The sequence below is a fragment of the Ornithodoros turicata genome, unplaced genomic scaffold, assembly GCF_037126465.1.
Source record: "Ornithodoros turicata isolate Travis unplaced genomic scaffold, ASM3712646v1 ctg00000783.1, whole genome shotgun sequence".
NCBI lineage: Eukaryota > Metazoa > Arthropoda > Arachnida > Ixodida > Argasidae > Ornithodoros > Ornithodoros turicata.
In genome coordinates, this window is record NW_026999401.1 from 1,290,619 (window position 1) to 1,311,573 (window position 20,955).

The 20,955-nt window shown below is 45.3% G+C and overlaps 1 protein-coding gene across 13 annotated transcripts in view; it reads left to right on the forward strand.

Moving 5' to 3' along the window:
* Window positions 1-20,955, forward strand: part of LOC135374874 (uncharacterized) — a 53,972-nt gene that overhangs the window by 23,524 nt on the left and 9,493 nt on the right. For 11 of the 13 annotated variants that reach the window (XM_064607797.1, XM_064607796.1, XM_064607800.1 and 8 more), the window contains 7 exons: window positions 794-835; window positions 2,193-2,231; window positions 7,848-7,889; window positions 9,252-9,290; window positions 13,766-13,807; window positions 15,169-15,207; window positions 15,937-15,986. In XM_064607797.1, coding sequence (XP_064463867.1) covers window positions 794-835; window positions 2,193-2,231; window positions 7,848-7,889; window positions 9,252-9,290; window positions 13,766-13,807; window positions 15,169-15,207; window positions 15,937-15,986 — 293 coding nt within the window. The remainder of the gene's footprint in view (window positions 1-793; window positions 836-2,192; window positions 2,232-7,847; window positions 7,890-9,251; window positions 9,291-13,765; window positions 13,808-15,168; window positions 15,208-15,936; window positions 15,987-20,955) is intronic. The other 2 variants (XM_064607801.1, XM_064607805.1) reach the window with 2 other exon arrangements.

Here is a 20,955-nt window from a genome sequence, read left to right on the forward strand (position 1 = left end):
GAGATTCGCCTCGTTAGACATAAGAAATTTGAAGAAAAAGCTACTGCTGGGAGAACGCATACTCGCGAAATGCATCAGAAGCTGTCTTACAGAAGCCCTTACTGTCATGCACGGAGTAAGAACTCCGGAGCACGGAGCATGTACGGAGCATGTACTCCGTGCTCTCAGGCAACACACCTTGCGGAACAGACATCTGTATTACTCGTGCGAACGTCTGGTGACGTGAACATCTTGAAATCGAAATTTCCTCGATGTATTTGCGACGCAACTTTTGCTCGCGCACTATCTTCCTGCGTTGCAAAAACAGCTGTCCCTCTAATAAGACGATCTACATGCCCTGGTTTCCCTGTACAGTTTGAGGAGGACGCGAACAGCGATACGCAGAAAAACAGGAAGAAAAACCGCAGGATATCCCCAAAGAAAAAGGTCCGAGATGTCGTCATGTGGAATACAGTGATCTATGAGTTATACCGGCATACCTTGGAGAAAAATAAATATAACGTAGGCTGCAGCGAAGGGTCAAGATATCGTTTGTCGTGGGGGAGAGTAACGCACTCGCCGCCATAAAGGCGATTAACGAGACCTCAGGATATGACTTTTCTTGCTGACCTCTGCTGGACGCTAAAGAGAGGAGTACGTATTTTCTTTTTTCCCTCTTTTTTTTCTCAATCTGAAGATCCCGGAAGCCTTAGCTGTAACTTAGTTCTTCAGATTATGTTTTGAGTGGCCGTGAGTAGTATATACTCTTCCCAACACAAAGTCCAATATATACTGATGACTATATTCCATGCAGAGAATTCAAAGTTCAAGGCACGTGAAGCATCTCCTGGCTATTGTAAGTATTGCAATAGAATTCACTTATTCTGTTCTCGAATTAACCGCGAAAAATGCAAATTTCGTTCCCACATTTGGTGCCCTCCAATTGTGCAATACTTAGAATTTTTCGTTTTCTTCTTGTCTTTTTTTTTTTCATTTGCCCCATTGTGTCTGCACTGTTTTCCGCCCTTGCGAGCAGGGTATTGTGTATTACCTAAGCCGTTGTCCACGAGCGACTGGGGCACATTATAACTAGAGCTGAGCGCGGGTGCAGGCATACCTGCGGGTACCCGCAGTTACCCGCACATCGTCACGATTTGCGGATAGGAATTCGCGATAGCTGCGGGTAGTGGGCAAAATGCGGGTGTACCCGCAATGCACTCCATCGCCAACTAAGTAATCCCTCTCTGTCGCACGCGAGCTCAGCAGTGCGCCATATCGTTGGCCGTATAAATCCATGTGCCAGACAACAGCAGGCAAGTGCTGGCGGGTGAGTTCGGTTACTAATGCAGACATATATGGCTCTCTGTTGGATTGCAGTTTCATTGGCATATGATTGAAGCCGTCCGACACACGTAGCCAACACTCAGAATTTCCTTCGTTTTAAAATAGAAACAGCGGTAAACTGGAAGAGGAACATTTCCCCCTGTGGGGCCGAATGCGGGTATGCGGACATACAGACAGAACTGCGGGTGCGAGTCACCCGGATTAAATTCTTGCGCGTGCGGGAGCGGGTCACACACGCGATGGTACAGTGCGGATCCAAGTTTGCTTACCCGCACTCACCCTCCACTTATAACAGTCATTAAAAAAGTTGAATTATACAACATTTAAAGTTGAGAACATGGAATAAGAAACTGTAACAAACCCGCGAAAACTGTCCGTGCTTGAAAGCTGAAGAGACTCCTCCAGGCATCGATCGCCATTCCCAATGAAACAATACAGAGTTTTAGTACGTCGTGTGCTATCCTGTTTGCGCAAGTAAGGGATAGCATAGATGGTTCTGCGCATGCCCAGAATAGCGAGAGACATTCTGTTCCTACACTAATAAAAATGAACTTCACCACACAGCACGCTCCTAGCCAACCATCATCACGAATGACAACGCTCTCGCCCCTGATTTGTTGAAAACGGGAGGCGGAGCCTATTTTGTACCTATTATGCACGGCACAGAATAGGCTCCACCTCCCGTTTTCAACAAATCAGGGGCGAGAACGTTGTCATTCGGGATGATGGTTGGCTAGGAGCGTGCTACGTGGTGAAGTTCATTTTTAAGAGTGTACTCAAGTCCGTGCATTTACATCGCGCTTAGTATCCATGTCAGCGTTTCCGAAACATGTCCAAATGTTTACGACGCTGTAATAATTCTGTTGCAGTGCTGGAAGAATTTCTTAAACGTAGAAGTGCTGATCCCGGTAAGAAGATCATTTTACACATCCATCGTCGATGAATATTAGTAATATGCTGGATAGGTTTTAGTGAAAGAACATCAACCGACTGGCTCCACCTTTCTAGGTTCTATGACCCTCATGAAAGAACTGATGTTCTCAGTTCATCAGTTCTCAGAACATCAGTTCTTTCATGTTCAACAATTCCGCCTGCGTCGATCCCGTCGTATTAACGTGTGTATGAGTGAGCAAAAATGTAAGAGTGAAAGGAGGATGAGTGAGAGAGAGTGGCTCGCTTCTCCCTTCAGATGACGCACCATTGGAAGCCGCTGAGAAAGCGTGTTAGCTTAGCTCAATTGGTAGAGCCCTGGACCGGCAATCCAGAAGATGTGGGTTGGATTCCTGCAGCTGGCTAACCTTTTCAGTGACTTTCATCTTTCATCTACGACCCTCATTGGGTAATAATAATAATAATCGATTAAATATCCAGGTGGTTTTAGATCTACAACATAAGTCAGTCAGCACAGATTGTTCATAAGAAGTTATCCAGCAGACTTATACGTATTAAGAAAAAAAAGGAAAACAGTCATACCACACCGCCTCGCGTTTTCTCGATGTGGATCGAGACTGTCCTAGGCTGTACTAGACCATGTTGTTCTTACCCATGCCCCGTGTATTTACATCGCGCTTAGTATCCATGTCAACGTTTCCGAAACATTTCCAAAAGTTTACGATGCTGTAATAATTCTGTTGCAGTGGCAGCAGCTTATTACGTGCCTGCGAGGGCTCGTAGAAGTGCTGATCCCGCTAAGAACATCATTTTACACATCCATCGTCGATGAATACTACTAATATGCTGGACAGCTTTTAATGAAACAACATCAGTCGGCTGACTCCACCTTTATAGGGTCTAGGACACTCATTGGGTAATACAGGGTGTCTACCACCAATTGTCAGGGAATTTTGATGTTACTGGCAAAGTCAGGGGATTGTCAGGGAATTTGGCTAAAAAGAAGCTCAAGTCAGGGAAAACAGCGGATTAGTGCCGGGATGATGCCGGTGGTTGAGCGGCAATGCCGCAGCAACGTTATCCCGACTAGCTTTTCGCCAGCACGACAAGCTCTGAGGCAGAAAGGCAGGAAAGCCTCAATAAATGGTCTGTTTTTGTGATGGATCTGTATCAAACGTACACTCTTAAAAATGAACTTCACCGCATAGCACGTTCTTAGCCAACCGTCATCTTGAATGATATCGTTATCTGCCCTGATTTGTTGAAAACGGGAGGCGTACGCCTTTTTTGTGACACTTATGCTGTTCATAATTGTCACAGAAAAGGCGTACGCCTCCCGTTTTCAACAAATCAGGGCAGATAACGATATCATTTGAGATTATGGTTGGCTAGGAGCGTGCTGTGCAGTGAAGTTCATTTTTAAGAGTGTAGGAGCAGGCACACCAAGTTTCCTTTTGTTTTTCTCAGGGAATTTGCTTGAAATAGTCAGGGAAAACCTGGAAAAGTCATGGAATTTGAAGGCTGCAGTTTGGTATACACCCTGTAATAATAATAATAATAATAATAATAATAATAATCATCATCATCATCGATGAAATATCCAAGTGGTTTTAGATTTACAACATAAGAGGGTAGTCAGTCAGCACAGATTGCTCCATAAGAAGTTATCCAGCAGACTTATCTATTTAAAATAATGGAAAACAGTCATACCGCACCGTCTCGCGTTTTCTCGATGTGGATCGAGACTGTCCTATGATGTACTAGACCATGTTGTTCCTACTCACGTCTCGTATATTTACATCGTGGGTAATTGATCACCTTGGACTAGGCGTTCCTTTTCGTTGCGCCCGTAGAATCCCGGTAAGAACGTCATTTTACTCTCCCAAAACGCATCGATTGTTGTTGAATAATAGTAATATGCTGGACAACTTTTAATGCAAGTACCTCAGTCTGTTGACTCCACCCTTCGCTTACACCAATCACATCTTTGCTGCGTCGGACGTTGTACTCATCTTGTCACAGCCCACGCAATGCGTTAGATTAAGATCCACTAAAACGCTCAACGCATCAACACCGAATGTGTCTCCTGCTATAAAGACGATTATCACATTCGTGTCACCACATCAGATTAGTGTCCGTAGCGAACGCTGATATGCGGGGTAACCACAAGGGTCAGCACACCGTCATCGTGTCCGGCACGGCCTCTGTGTCTGTGATGATGGATCTGAGAAGAGATCCTTCGACCTTTAGATTAAAAACCTAGGACATTGAAAGAAGGGTGGTGCGTGCTCGTTACACTCATGTTGAGAACACACAACGAAGGGTCTTAGGTTACATGCAGCTGTGTGGCGTTGACTAAGCGGTGGTGGTGCTGTGTTCGCTGACTGAAGTTGCCATGGAGGAAAGAATAAGAAAATGCTCTTCTTCAGAAAAGAGAATTGTGGGGCAAGTGAGGTGAGGATGGGACATGAGCAGTAGCTTCTTTGGGGGCACGAGGGGGTCACGTTACCTGAATAGGGTCGCTTTGCATACGACACTTTGGGGGGCACTTTGACGCGCTAGACCGCACCTTTCCAAGTATTCCAAAACTATGCGTTGAGGTCTCTCATAGAGATGTGTGTAATCGAAAGCGGAAAACGAGCGGTGATGTCACTGTCCCCAATCTCGGCTTCACTTCTCAGAGCAATAGGACTCCTCCTCTCTTTCCTTCTCCATGGAAGTCGGTCTCACGATAGTGGTCAGTGTCTCTATGTGCATGAAGATGAGGATGACGATGGTAAATGATAATCTGGATGAAGAGACGACGAAATAAATCTGGATCAAGGGACGATGCCTTTTCTTCGAGTCTAAGATACGTCTCTTCCTCTTTGAGTTGTCACGACATCCAATATGTTGTACGAATGAGACTTGCTTCAGGACAGCAGATGTCAAAATGACGTTCCCCATGTTCCTGAACACTCTTGAAGGAAACGGAATCGTTTTCGTGTATACCTATTGGTCATACCACAAACTATGTCCGTTAGCCAATCAGATACTACAGCCCAAATTCAGCCAGGTAAATATTGCAGAACTTGCAATGTTTGCAAAACACGAAGAGTACCTTTTGGTAATTTAGGACATAAGAAAAAAAAAAAAAACTCGAAATGAATAATGTAATCAGCACAAAGTAACCACAGCATAACTTTGGCTACCTTTATGATAACACTTTTCCGCCATTAGTGAGCAGTGGCAGTGCAAGACGCATCGTGAACACAGGAGCTTGCTTGGAAGCCCCTCTAGCAACGTGGACGGAGCGTGACGCTCCACCTTGAGGGTGACGTTGAGGATGGGGTGTATGCAATCTGGGCGACTACCTTTGACGAGAACAGGTCTCCTCTACACTCTTAAAAATGAACTTCACTGCACAGCACGCTCCTAGCCAACCATAATCTCAAATGATATCGTTATCTGCCCTGATTTGTTGAAAACGGGAGGCGTACGCCTTTTCTGTGACAATTATGAACAGCATAAGTGTCACAAAAAAGGCGTACGCCTCCCGTTTTCAACAAATCAGGGCAGATAACGATATCATTCGAGATGACGGTTGGCTAAGAACGTGCTATGCGGTGAAGTTCATTTTTAAGAGTGTAGTCAAAGATAGGAAAACAATACTATCATGGAGAGTGGTTGGTCCGCTTGCGGAAGACACCTTTCCCTTGCCCAATAATAAGATGGATGTGCTTCGTCGCTTCGGGTTCGTTACAACCTAGCAAGGGAAACCAATAAGAAACCAAAAGAGAATCCAATATAAACGAACGAGTGTTTGCGAACGCCGCCGCCTGCGCTTTTAACACACTCTAAAAAAAGAACTTCACCGCATAGCAAGCTGTGCGTCAACCATTGCCACGGATGATAGGGTTATCGCTTCTGATTTGAAGAGAGAGGTAGTCGTACGCCTTTTTGTGACAACTTTCATGTGTCCAAATTGCCACAAAAAGGCGTACGCCCACCTCTCTCTTTGAATCAGACGCGATAACCCTACACTGGTAAAGCAGAGCTTCACCGCATCAGCACGCTCATAGCCATCCATCATTCCGAATGATATCATTCTGTGCATTGATTTGTCGAAAATGGGAGGAAGCGCCTATCTGGGGCAGATTATCTTGTCCCAGATAGGCGCCTCCCCCTGTTTTGAACAAATCATGACACAGAATGATATCATTCGGTGTGATGGTTGGCTAGGAGCGTGCTATGCGGTAAAGTTCTGTTTTAACAGTGTAGTCAAAGATAGGAAAACAATACTATCATGGAGAATGGTTGGTCCGCTTGCGGAAGACACCTTTCCCTTGCCCAATAATAAGATGGACGTGCTTAGTCGCTTCGGGTTCGTTATAGCAAGGGGTTTACGAACGAATGCGGTATTCCAAGCAGCACAATGCACTGAAAGTCAAGTGTAATAGGTGTGGATGGTATGTGTCTTCTCAACGCTCTAAGATGAAAGTCACTGAAAAGGTTAGCCAGCTATAGGGCTCGAACTCACATCTTCTGGATTACCGCGGTTCAAGCTCTACCGATTGAGCTAAGCGAACAGTGATGTGGGTTCCAGTCTTGCAGCTGTTTAGCCTTTTCAGTGACTTTCATCTTTCATCGTTAATTTCTTAGGCAATTTGAGGCTTTGTATGTATTTGTACTTTCTACGTTGTTTCAGCCCAAGAACATTCAGTTCTCTTATTATGAACCTTCTTTAGTTTCACCAGTCTGTACCTTCCCGTCCTCCCCTATTGCACTCGACCTTCAGGACATTCACCGACGACGCCTGCGCTTGTAACAGGGTTGGGGACTTTACGAGATTCAGAGACGAGATTCGCCTCGTTAGACATAAGAAATTTGAAGAAAAAGCTACTGCTGGGAAAACGCATACTCGCGAAATGCATCAGAAGCTGTCTTACAGAAGCCCTTACTGTCATGCACGGAGTAAGAACTCCGGAGCACGGAGCATGTACGGAGCATGTACTCCGTGCTCTCAGGCAACACACCTTGCGGAACAGACATCTGTATTACTCGTGCGAACGTCTGGTGACGTGAACATCTTGAAATCGAAATTTCCTCGATGTATTTGCGACGCAACTTTTGCTCGCGCACTATCTTCCTGCGTTGCAAAAACAGCTGTCCCTCTAATAAGACGATCTACATGCCCTGGTTTCCCTGTACAGTTTGAGGAGGACGCGAACAGCGATACGCAGAAAAACAGGAAGAAAAACCGCAGGATATCCCCAAAGAAAAAGGTCCGAGATGTCGTCATGTGGAATACAGTGATCTATGAGTTATACCGGCATACCTTGGAGAAAAATAAATATAACGTAGGCTGCTGCGAAGGGTCAAGATATCGTTTGTCGTGGGGGAGAGTAACGCACTCGCCGCCATAAAGGCGATTAACGAGACCTCAGGATATGACTTTTCTTGCTGACCTCTGCTGGACGCTAAAGAGAGGAGTACGTTTTTTTCTTTTTTTCCCTCTTTTTTTTCTCAATCTGAAGATCCCGGAAGCCTTAGCTGTAACTTAGTTCTTCAGATTATGTTTTGAGTGGCCGTGAGTAGTATATACTCTTCCCAACACAAAGTCCAATATATACTGATGACTATATTCCATGCAGAGAACTCAAAGTTCAAGGCACGTGAAGCATCTCCTGGCTATTGTAAGTATTGCAATAGAATTCACTTATTCTGTTCTCGAATTAACCGCGAAAAATGCAAATTTCGTTCCCACATTTGGTGCCCTCCAATTGTGCAATACTTAGAATTTTTCGTTTTCTTCTTGTCTTTTTTTTTTTTTCATTTGCCCCATTGTGTCTGCACTGTTTTCCGCCCTTGCGAGCAGGGTATTGTGTATTACCGAAGCCGTTGTCCACGAGCGACTGGGGCACATTATAACTAGAGCTGAGCGCGGGTGCAGGCATACCTGCGGGTACCCGCAGTTACCCGCACATCGTCACGATTTGCGGATAGGAATTCGCGATAGCTGCGGGTAGTGGGCAAAATGCGGGTGTACCCGCAATGCACTCCATCGCCAACTAAGTAATCCCTCTCTGTCGCACGCGAGCCTCAGCAGTGCGCCATATCGTTGGCCGTATAAATCCATGTGCCAGACAACAGCAGGCAAGTGCTGGCGGGTGAGTTCGGTTACTAATGCAGACATATATGGCTCTCTGTTGGATTGCAGTTTCATTGGCATATGATTGAAGCCGTCCGACACACGTAGCCAACACTCAGAATTTCCTTCGTTTTAAAATAGAAACAGCGGTAAACTGGAAGAGGAACATTTCCCCCTGTGGGGCCGAATGCGGGTATGCGGACATACAGACAGAACTGCGGGTGCGAGTCACCCGGATTAAATTCTTGCGCGTGCGGGAGCGGGTCACACACGCGATGGTACAGTGCGGATCCAAGTTTGCTTACCCGCACTCACCCTCCACTTATAACAGTCATTAAAAAAGTTGAATTATACAACATTTAAAGTTGAGAACATGGAATAAGAAACTGTAACAAACCCGCGAAAACTGTCCGTGCTTGAAAGCTGAAGAGACTCCTCCAGGCATCGATCGCCATTCCCAATGAAACAATACAGAGTTTTAGTACGTCGTGTGCTATCCTGTTTGCGCAAGTAAGGGATAGCATAGATGGTTCTGCGCATGCCCAGAATAGCGAGAGACATTCTGTTCCTACACTAATAAAAATGAACTTCACCACACAGCACGCTCCTAGCCAACCATCATCACGAATGACAACGCTCTCGCCCCTGATTTGTTGAAAACGGGAGGCGGAGCCTATTTTGTACCTATTATGCACGGCACAGAATAGGCTCCAGCCTCCCGTTTTCAACAAATCAGGGGCGAGAACGTTGTCATTCGGGATGATGGTTGGCTAGGAGCGTGCTACGTGGTGAAGTTCATTTTTAAGAGTGTACTCAAGTCCCGTGCATTTACATCGCGCTTAGTATCCATGTCAGCGTTTCCGAAACATGTCCAAATGTTTACGACGCTGTAATAATTCTGTTGCAGTGCTGGAAGAATTTCTTAAACGTAGAAGTGCTGATCCCGGTAAGAAGATCATTTTACACATCCATCGTCGATGAATATTAGTAATATGCTGGATAGGTTTTAGTGAAAGAACATCAACCGACTGGCTCCACCTTTCTAGGTTCTATGACCCTCATGAAAGAACTGATGTTCTCAGTTCATCAGTTCTCAGAACATCAGTTCTTTCATGTTCAACAATTCCGCCTGCGTCGATCCCGTCGTATTAACGTGTGTATGAGTGAGCAAAAATGTAAGAGTGAAAGGAGGATGAGTGAGAGAGAGTGGCTCGCTTCTCCCTTCAGATGACGCACCATTGGAAGCCGCTGAGAAAGCGTGTTAGCTTAGCTCAATTGGTAGAGCCCTGGACCGGCAATCCAGAAGATGTGGGTTGGATTCCTGCAGCTGGCTAACCTTTTCAGTGACTTTCATCTTTCATCTACGACCCTCATTGGGTAATAATAATAATAATCGATTAAATATCCAGGTGGTTTTAGATCTACAACATAAGTCAGTCAGCACAGATTGTTCCATAAGAAGTTATCCAGCAGACTTATACGTATTAAAAAAAAAAAAAGGAAAACAGTCATACCACACCGCCTCGCGTTTTCTCGATGTGGATCGAGACTGTCCTAGGCTGTACTAGACCATGTTGTTCTTACCCATGCCCCGTGTATTTACATCGCGCTTAGTATCCATGTCAACGTTTCCGAAACATTTCCAAAAGTTTACGATGCTGTAATAATTCTGTTGCAGTGGCAGCAGCTTATTACGTGCCTGCGAGGGCTCGTAGAAGTGCTGATCCCGCTAAGAACATCATTTTACACATCCATCGTCGATGAATACTACTAATATGCTGGACAGCTTTTAATGAAACAACATCAGTCGGCTGACTCCACCTTTATAGGGTCTAGGACAATCATTGGGTAATACAGGGTGTCTACCACCAATTGTCAGGGAATTTTGATGTTACTGGCAAAGTCAGGGGATTGTTAGGGAATTTGGCTAAAAAGAAGCTCAAGTCAGGGAAAACAGCGGATTAGTGCCGGGATGATGCCAGGTGGTTGAGCGGCAATGCTGCAGCAACGTTATCCCGACTAGCTTTTCGCCAGCACGACAAGCTCTGAGGCAGAAAGGCAGGAAAGCCTCAATAAATGGTCTGTTTTTGTGATGGATCTGTATCAAAACGTAGGAGCAGGCACACCAAGTTTCCTTTTGTTTTTCTCAGGGAATTTGCTTGAAATAGTCAGGGAAAACCTGGAAAAGTCATGGAATTTGAAGGCTGCAGTTTGGTATACACCCTGTAATAATAATAATAATAATAATAATAATAATCATAATCGATGAAATATCCAAGTGGTTTTAGATTTACAACGTAAGAGGGTAGTCAGTCAGCACAGATTGCTCCATAAGAAGTTATCCAGCAGACTTATCTATTTAAAATAATGGAAAACAGTCATACCGCACCGTCTCGCGTTTTCTCGATGTGGATCGAGACTGTCCTAGGCACTACTAGACCATGTTGTTCCTACTCACGTCTCGTATATTTACATCGTGCGTAATTGATCACCTTGGACTAGGCGTTCCTTTTCGTTGCGCCCGTAGAATCCTGGTAAGAACGTCATTTTACTCTCCCAAAACGCATCGATTGTTGTTGAATAGTAGTAATATGCTGGACAACTTTTAATGCAAGTACCTCAGTCTGTTGACTCCACCCTTCGCTTACACCAATCACATCTTTGCTGCGTCGGACGTTGTACTCATCTTGTCACAGCCCACGCAATGCGTTAGATTAAGATCCACTAAAACGCTCAACGCATCAACACCGAATGTGTCTCCTGCTATAAAGACGATTATCACATTCGTGTCACCACATCAGATTAGTGTCCGTAGCGAACGCTGATACGCGGGGTAACCACAAGGGTCAGCACACCGTCATCGTGTCCGGCACGGCCTCTGTGTCTGTGATGATGGATCTGAGAAGAGATCCTTCGACCTTTAGATTAAAAACCTAGGACATTGAAAGAAGGGTGGTGCGTGCTCGTTACACTCATGTTGAGAACACACAACGAAGGGTCTTAGGTTACATGCAGCTGTGTGGCGTTGACTAAGCGGTGGTGGTGCTGTGTTCGCTGACTGAAGTTGCCATGGAGGAAAGAATAAGAAAATGCTCTTCTTCAGAAAAGAGAATTGTGGGGCAAGTGAGGTGAGGATGGGACATGAGCAGTAGCTTCTTTGGGGGCACGAGGGGGTCACGTTACCTGAATAGGGTCGCTTTGCATACGACACTTTGGGGGGCACTTTGACGCGCTAGACCGCACCTTTCCAAGTATTCCGAAACTATGCGTTGGGGTCTCTCATAGAGATGTGTGTAATCGAAAGCGGAAAACGAGCGGTGATGTCACTGTCCCCAATCTCGGCTTCACTTCTCAGAGCAATAGGACTCCTCCTCTCTTTCCTTCCTCCATGGAAGTCGGTCTCACGATAGTGGTCAGTGTCTCTATGTGCATGAAGATGAGGATGACGATGGTAATCTGGATGAAGAGACGACGAAATAAATCTGGATCAAGGGACGATGCATTTTCTTCGAGTCTAAGATACGTCTCTTCCTCTTTGAGATGTCACGACATCCAATATGTTGTACGAATGAGACTTGCTTCAGGACAGCAGATGTCAAAATGACGTTCCCCATGTTCCTGAACACTCTTGAAGGAAACGGAATCGTTTTCGTGTATACCTATTGGTCATACCACAAACTATGTCCGTTAGCCAATCAGATACTACAGCCCAAATTCAGCCAGGTAAATATTGCAGAACTTGCAATGTTTGCAAAACACGAAGAGTACCTTTTGGTAATTTAGGACATAAGAAAAAAAAAAAAAACTCGAAATGAATAATGTAATCAGCACAAAGTAACCACAGCATAACTTTGGCTACCTTTATGATAACACTTTTCCGCCATTAGTGAGCAGTGGCAGTGCAAGACGCATCGTGAACACAGGAGCTTGCTTGGAAGCCCCTCTAGCAACGTGGACGGAGCGTGACGCTCCACCTTGAGGGTGACGTTGAGGATGGGGTGTATGCAATCTGGGCGACTACCTTTGACGAGAACAGGTCTCCTCTATAGTCAAAGATAGGAAAACAATACTATCATGGAGAGTGGTTGGTCCGCTTGCGGAAGACACTTTTCCCTTGCCCAATAATAAGATGGACGTGCTTAGTCGCTTCGGGTTCGTTATAGCAAGGGGTTTACGAACGAATGCGGTATTCCAAGCAGCACAATGCACTGAAAGTCAAGTGTAATAGGTGTGGATGGTATGTGTCTTCTCAACGCTCTAAGATGAAAGTCACTGAAAAGGTTAGCCAGCTATAGGGCTCGAACTCACATCTTCTGGATTACCGCGGTTCAAGCTCTACCGATTGAGCTAAGCGAACAGTGATGTGGGTTCCAGTCTTGCAGCTGTTTAGCCTTTTCAGTGACTTTCATCTTTCATCGTTAATTTCTTAGGCAATTTGAGGCTTTGTATGTATTTGTACTTTCTACGTTGTTTCAGCCCAAGAACATTCAGTTCTCTTATTATGAACCTTCTTTAGTTTCACCAGTCTGTACCTTCCCGTCCTCCCCTATTGCACTCGACCTTCAGGACATTCACCGACGACGCCTGCGCTTGTAACAGGGTTGGGGACTTTACGAGATTCAGAGACGAGATTCGCCTCGTTAGACATAAGAAATTTGAAGAACAAGCTACTGCTGGGAAAACGCATACTCGCGAAATGCATCAGAAGCTGTCTTACAGAAGCCCTTACTGTCATGCACGGAGTAAGAACTCCGGAGCACGGAGCATGTACGGAGCATGTACTCCGTGCTCTCAGGCAACACACCTTGCGGAACAGACATCTGTATTACTCGTGCGAACGTCAGATGACGTGAACATCTTGAAATCGAAATTTCCTCGATGTATTTGCGACGCAACTTTTGCTCGCGCACTATCTTCCTGCGTTGCAAAAACAGCTCTCCCTCTAATAAGACGATCTACATGCCCTGGTTTCCCTGTACAGTTTGAGGAGGACGCGAACAGCGATACGCAGAAAAACAGGAAGAAAAACCGCAGGGTATCCCCAAAGAAAAAGGTCCGAGATGTCGTCATGTGGAATACAGTGATCTATGAGTTATACCGGCATACCTTGGAGAAAAATAAATATAACGTAGGCTGCTGCGAAGGGTCAAGATATCGTTTGTCGTGGGGGAGAGTAACGCACTCGCCGCCATAAAGGCGATTAACGAGACCTCAGGATATGACTTTTCTTGCTGACCTCTGCTGGACGCTAAAGAGAGGAGTACGTTTTTTCTTTTTTTCCCTCTTTTTTTTCTCAATCTGAAGATCCCGGAAGCCTTAGCTGTAACTTAGTTCTTCAGATTATGTTTTGAGTGGCCGTGAGTAGTATATACTCTTCCCAACACAAAGTCCAATATATACTGATGACTATATTCCATGCAGAGAATTCAAAGTTCAAGGCACGTGAAGCATCTCCTGGCTATTGTAAGTATTGCAATAGAATTCACTTATTCTGTTCTCGAATTAACCGCGAAAAATGCAAATTTCGTTCCCACATTTGGTGCCCTCCAATTGTGCAATACTTAGAATTTTTCGTTTTCTTCTTGTCTTTTTTTTTTTTTTCATTTGCCCCATTGTGTCTGCACTGTTTTCCGCCCTTGCGAGCATCGTATTGTGTATTACCTAAGCCGTTGTCCACGAGCGACTGGGGCACATTATAACTAGAGCTGAGCGCGGGTGCAGGCATACCTGCGGGTACCCGCAGTTACCCGCACATCGTCACGATTTGCGGATAGGAATTCGCGATAGCTGCGGGTAGTGGGCAAAATGCGGGTGTACCCGCAATGCACTCCATCGCCAACTAAGTAATCCCTCTCTGTCGCACGCGAGCTCAGGAGTGCGCCATATCGTTGGCCGTACAAATCCATGTGCCAGACAACAGCAGGCAAGTGCTGGCGGGTGAGTTCGGTTACTAATGCAGACATATATGGCTCTCTGTTGGATTGCAGTTTCATTGGCATATGATTGAAGCCGTCCGACACACGTAGCCAACACTCAGAATTTCCTTCGTTTTAAAATAGAAACAGCGGTAAACTGGAAGAGGAACATTTCCCCCTGTGGGGCCGAATGCGGGTATGCGGACATACAGACAGAACTGCGGGTGCGAGTTACCCGGATTAAATTCTTGCGCGTGCGGGAGCGGGTCACACACGCGATGGTACAGTGCGGATCCAAGTTTGCTTACCCGCACTCACCCTCCACTTATAACAGTCATTAAAAAAGTTGAATTATACAACATTTAAAGTTGAGAACATGGAATAAGAAACTGTAACAAACCCGCGAAAACTGTCCGTGCTTGAAAGCTGAAGAGACTCCTCCAGGCATCGATCGCCATTCCCAATGAAACAATACAGAGTTTTAGTACGTCGTGTGCTATCCTGTTTGCGCAAGTAAGGGATAGCATAGATGGTTCTGCGCATGCCCAGAATAGCGAGAGACATTCTGTTCCTACACTAATAAAAATGAACTTCACCACACAGCACGCTCCTAGCCAACCATCATCACGAATGACAACGCTCTCGCCCCTGATTTGTTGAAAACGGGAGGCGGAGCCTATTTTGTACCTATTATGCACAGCACAGAATAGGCTCCGCCTCCCGTTTTCAACAAATCAGGGGCGAGAACGTTGTCATTCGGGATGATGGTTGGCTAGGAGCGTGCTACGTGGTGAAGTTCATTTTTAAGAGTGTACTCAAGTCCCGTGCATTTACATCGCGCTTAGTATCCATGTCAGCGTTTCCGAAACATGTCCAAATGTTTACGACGCTGTAATAATTCTGTTGCAGTGCTGGAAGAATTTCTTAAACGTAGAAGTGCTGATCCCGGTAAGAAGATCATTTTACACATCCATCGTCGATGAATATTAGTAATATGCTGGATAGGTTTTAGTGAAAGAACATCAACCGACTGGCTCCACCTTTCTAGGTTCTATGACCCTCATGAAAGAACTGATGTTCTCAGTTCATCAGTTCTCAGAACATCAGTTCTTTCATGTTCAACAATTCCGCCTGCGTCGATCCCGTCGTATTAACGTGTGTATGAGTGAGCAAAAATGTAAGAGTGAAAGGAGGATGAGTGAGAGAGAGTGGCTCGCTTCTCCCTTCAGATGACGCACCATTGGAAGCCGCTGAGAAAGCGTGTTAGCTTAGCTCAATTGGTAGAGCCCTGGACCGGCAATCCAGAAGATGTGGGTTGGATTCCTGCAGCTGGCTAACCTTTTCAGTGACTTTCATCTTTCATCTACGACCCTCATTGGGTAATAATAATAATAATCGATTAAATATCCAGGTGGTTTTAGATCTACAACATAAGTCAGTCAGCACAGATTGTTCCATAAGAAGTTATCCAGCAGACTTATACGTATTAAAAAAAAAAGGAAAACAGTCATACCACACCGCCTCGCGTTTTCTCGATGTGGATCGAGACTGTCCTAGGCTGTACTAGACCATGTTGTTCTTACCCATGCCCCGTGTATTTACATCGCGCTTAGTATCCATGTCAACGTTTCCGAAACATTTCCAAAAGTTTACGATGCTGTAATAATTCTGTTGCAGTGGCAGCAGCTTATTACGTGCCTGCGAGGGCTCGTAGAAGTGCTGATCCCGCTAAGAACATCATTTTACACATCCATCGTCGATGAATACTACTAATATGCTGGACAGCTTTTAATGAAACAACATCAGTCGGCTGACTCCACCTTTATAGGGTCTAGGACACTCATTGGGTAATACAGGGTGTCTACCACCAATTGTCAGGGAATTTTGATGTTACTGGCAAAGTCAGGGGATTGTCAGGGAATTTGGCTAAAAAGAAGCTCAAGTCAGGGAAAACAGCGGATTAGTGCCGGGATGATGCCGGTGGTTGAGCGGCAATGCCGCAGCAACGTTATCCCGACTAGCTTTTCGCCAGCACGACAAGCTCTGAGGCAGAAAGGCAGGAAAGCCTCAATAAATGGTCTGTTTTTGTGATGGATCTGTATCAAAACGTAGGAGCAGGCACACCAAGTTTCCTTTTGTTTTTCTCAGGGAATTTGCTTGAAATAGTCAGGGAAAACCTGGAAAAGTCATGGAATTTGAAGGCTGCAGTTTGGTATACACCCTGTAATAATAATAATAATAATAATAATCATCATCATCGATGAAATATCCAAGTGGTTTTAGATTTACAACATAAGAGGGTAGTCAGTCAGCACAGATTGCTCCATAAGAAGTTATCCAGCAGACTTATCTATTTAAAATAATGGAAAACAGTCATACCGCACCGTCTCGCGTTTTCTCGATGTGGATCGAGACTGTCCTAGGCACTACTAGACCATGTTGTTCCTACTCACGTCTCGTATATTTACATCGTGCGTAATTGATCACCTTGGACTAGGCGTTCCTTTTCGTTGCGCCCGTAGAATCCTGGTAAGAACGTCATTTTACTCTCCCAAAACGCATCGATTGTTGTTGAATAGTAGTAATATGCTGGACAACTTTTAATGCAAGTACCTCAGTCTGTTGACTCCACCCTTCGCTTACACCAATCACATCTTTGCTGCGTCGGACGTTGTACTCATCTTGTCACAGCCCACGCAATGCGTTAGATTAAGATCCACTAAAACGCTCAACGCATCAACACCGAATGTGTCTCCTGCTATAAAGACGATTATCACATTCGTGTCACCACATCAGATTAGTGTCCGTAGCGAACGCTGATATGCGGGGTAACCACAAGGGTCAGCACACAGTCATCGTGTCCGGCACGGCCTCTGTGTCTGTGATGATGGATCTGAGAAGAGATCCTTCGACCTTTAGATTAAAAACCTAGGACATTGAAAGAAGGGTGGTGCGTGCTCGTTACACTCATGTTGAGAACACACAACGAAGGGTCTTAGGTTACATGCAGCTGTGTGGCGTTGACTAAGCGGTGGTGGTGCTGTGTTCGCTGACTGAAGTTGCCATGGAGGAAAGAATAAGAAAATGCTCTTCTTCAGAAAAGCGAATTGTGGGGCAAGTGAGGTGAGGATGGGACATGAGCAGTAGCTTCTTTGGGGGCACGAGGGGGTCACGTTACCTGAATAGGGTCGCTTTGCATACGACACTTTGGGGGGCACTTTGACGCGCTAGACCGCACCTTTCCAAGTATTCCGAAACTATGCGTTGGGGTCTCTCATAGAGATGTGTGTAATCGAAAGCGGAAAACGAGCGGTGATGTCACTGTCCCCAATCTCGGCTTCACTTCTCAGAGCAATAGGACTCCTCCTCTCTTTCCTTCCTCCATGGAAGTCGGTCTCACGATAGTGGTCTCTATGTGCATGAAGATGAGGATGACGATGGTAAATGATAATCTGGATGAAGAGACGACGAAATAAATCTGGATCAAGGGACGATGCCTTTTCTTCGAGTCTAAGATACGTCTTTTCCTCTTTGAGTTGTCACGACATACAATATGTTGTACGAATGAGATCTCCTCCATGACAGCAGACATTAAAATGACGTTCCCCATGTTCATGAACTCTCTTGAAGGAAACGGAATCGTTTTCGTGTATACCTATTGGTCATACCACAAACTATGTCCGTTAGCCAATCAGATACTACAGCCCAAATTCAGCCAGGGAAATATTGCAGAACTTTCAATGTTTGCAAAACGCGAAGAGTACCTTTTGGTAATTTAGGACATGAGAAAAAAAAGACCTCGAAATGAATAATGTAATCAGCACAAAGTAACCACAGCATAACTTTGGCTACCTTTATGTTAACACTTTTCCGCCATTAGTGAGCAGTGGCAGTGCAAGACGCATCGTGAACACAGGAGCTTTCTTGGAAGCTCCTCTAGCAACGTGGACGGAGCGTGACGCTCCACCTTGAGGGTGAAGTTGAGGATGGGGTGTATGCAATCTGGGCGACTACCATTGACGAGAACAGGTCTCCCCTATAGTCAAAGATAGGAAAACAATACTATCATGGAGAGTGGTTGATCCACTTGCGGAAGACACCTTTCCCTTGCCCAATAATAAGATGGACGTGCTTCGTCGCTTCGGGTTCGTTATAGCAAGGGGTTTACGAACGCATGCGGTATTCCAAGCACCAAAATGCACTGAAAGTCGAGTGCAATAGGTGTGGACGGTATGTGTCTTCTCACCGTTGAAAGATATGACAGTCACTGAAAAGGTTAGCCAGCTATAGGACTGGAACCCACATCTTCTGGATTACCGGGGTCCAAGCTCTACCGACTGAGCTAAGCTAACACTGATGTGGATTCCAGTCTTGCAGCTGGCCACCTTTTCAGTGACTTTCATCTTTCATCGTTACTTTCTTAGGCAATTTGAGGCTTTGTATGTATTTGTACTTTCTACGTTGTTTCAGCCCCAAAACATCCAGTTCTCTCATTATCAACGTTCTTTAGTTTCACCAGTCTTTTCAAGGCCTTCCCGTCCACCCCTATTGCACTCGACCTTCAGAACATTCACTGACGCCGCCTGCGCTTGTGACAGGGTTGGGGACTTTACGAGATTCAGAGTTTTTCATTGTTTATCCTTCGTTAACCACTATTGTAACATGCGTTCGTAGCACCACCTGGTTAGATATATGAAATTTGAAGAAAAAGCTACTGCTGTGAAAACATATACTCGCGAAAAGCATCAGAAGCTATCTTACAGAAGCCCTTACTGTCATGCACGGAATAAGAACTCCAGAAACGGAGCATGCACGGAGCATGTACTTCGTGCTGTCATGCAACCACCTTGCGGAACAGTATTACTCGTGCGAACGTCTGGTGACGTGAACATCTTGAAATCGAAATTTCCTCGATGCAACTTTTGCTCGCGCACTATCTTCCTGCGTTGCAAAAACAGCTGTCCCGCTAATAAGACGATCTACATGCCCTCATTTCCCTGTACAGTTTGAGGAGGACACGAACCGCGATTCGCAGAAAAACAGGAAGAAACACCGCTGGATATCCCTAAAAAAACTAAAAAAAGGGCCGAGATGTCGTCATGTGGAATAGAGTGATCTATGAGTTATACCGGCATACCTTGGACAAAAGGAAATATAACATAGGCTGCTGCAGAGGGTCAAGATATCCTTTGTCGTGGGGTAGAGTAACCTCTCCTGGACGCTCAAGGGAGGAGTACGTTTTTTCTTTTTTTCCCTCTTTTTTTTCTCTTAATCCGAAGATACCGGAAGCCTAGCTGTAACTTAGTTCTTTAGATTATTTTTTGAGTGGCCGTGAGTAGTATATACTCTTCCCAACACAAAGTGCAATACAAACTGATGACTATATTCCATGCACAAAATTCAAAGTTCAAGGCACGGGAAGCATCTCCTGACTATTGTACGTATTGCAATAGAATTCACTTATTCTGTTCTCGAATTAACCGCGAAAAATGCGAATTACGTTCCCACATTTGGTACCTTCAAATTGTGCAATACTTAGAATTTTTCGTTTTCTGCTTGTCTTTGTCCTTTTTTTTTTCATTTGCCCCATTGTGTCTGCAGTGTTTTCCGCCCTTGCGAGCAGGGGGGGGGGAGGGAATATGTTTAATGCAAAGTAAGAAAAAAGAGAAGGTAAGGGAAAGGTTAGCAGGATATTGTGTATTACCTAAGCCGTTGTCCACGAGCGACTGGGGCACATTATAACTAGAGCTGAGCGCGGGTGCAGGCATACCTGCGGGTACCCGCAGTTACCCGCACATCGTCACGATTTGCGGATAGGAGGAATTCGCGATAGCTGCGGGTAGTGGGTAAAATGCGGGTGTACCCGCAATGCACTCCATCGCCAACTAAGTAATCCCTCTGTGTCGCACGCGAGCTCAGCAGTGCGCCATATCGTTGGCCGTATAAATCCATGTGCCAGACAACAGCAGGCAAGTGCTGGCGGGTGAGTTCGGTTACTAATGCAGACATGTATGGCTCTCTGTTGGATTGCAGTTTTATTGGCATATGATTGAAGCCGTCCGACACACGTAGCCAACACTCAGAATTTCCTTCGTTTTAAAATAGAAACAGCGGTAAACTGGAAGAGGAACATTTCCCCCTGTGGGGCCGAATGCGGGTATGCGGATATACAGACAGAACTGCGGGTGCGAGTCACCCGGATTAAATTCTTGCGCGTGCGGGTCACACACGCGATGGTACAGTGCGGGTCCAAGTTTGCTTACCCGCACTCACCCTCTACTTATAACAGTCATTAAAAAAGTTGAATTATACAACATTTAAAGTTGAGAACATGGAATAAGAAACTGTAACAAACCCGCGAAAACTGTCCGTGCTTAAAAGCTGAAGAAACTCCCCCAGGCATCGATCGCCATTCCCAATGAAACACTACAGAGTTTTAGTGCGTCGTTTGCTATCCTGTTTGCGCAAGTAAGGGATAGCATAGATGGTTCTGCGCATCCCAAATAGCGAGAGACATTCGCGCAGTGCGAGGAACCACCAAGGGCATCTGTTACGTACGCTACCGCCTTTACGTACGATGTACTAAAACTCTCTAATGAAGCAAGTAAGCTGTACGAACGACACATGAATAATGATATGAGAAATAAGAAGAAGACAAGATTGGGAGCGCGAACTCTTAGAGCGACTACAGTGACG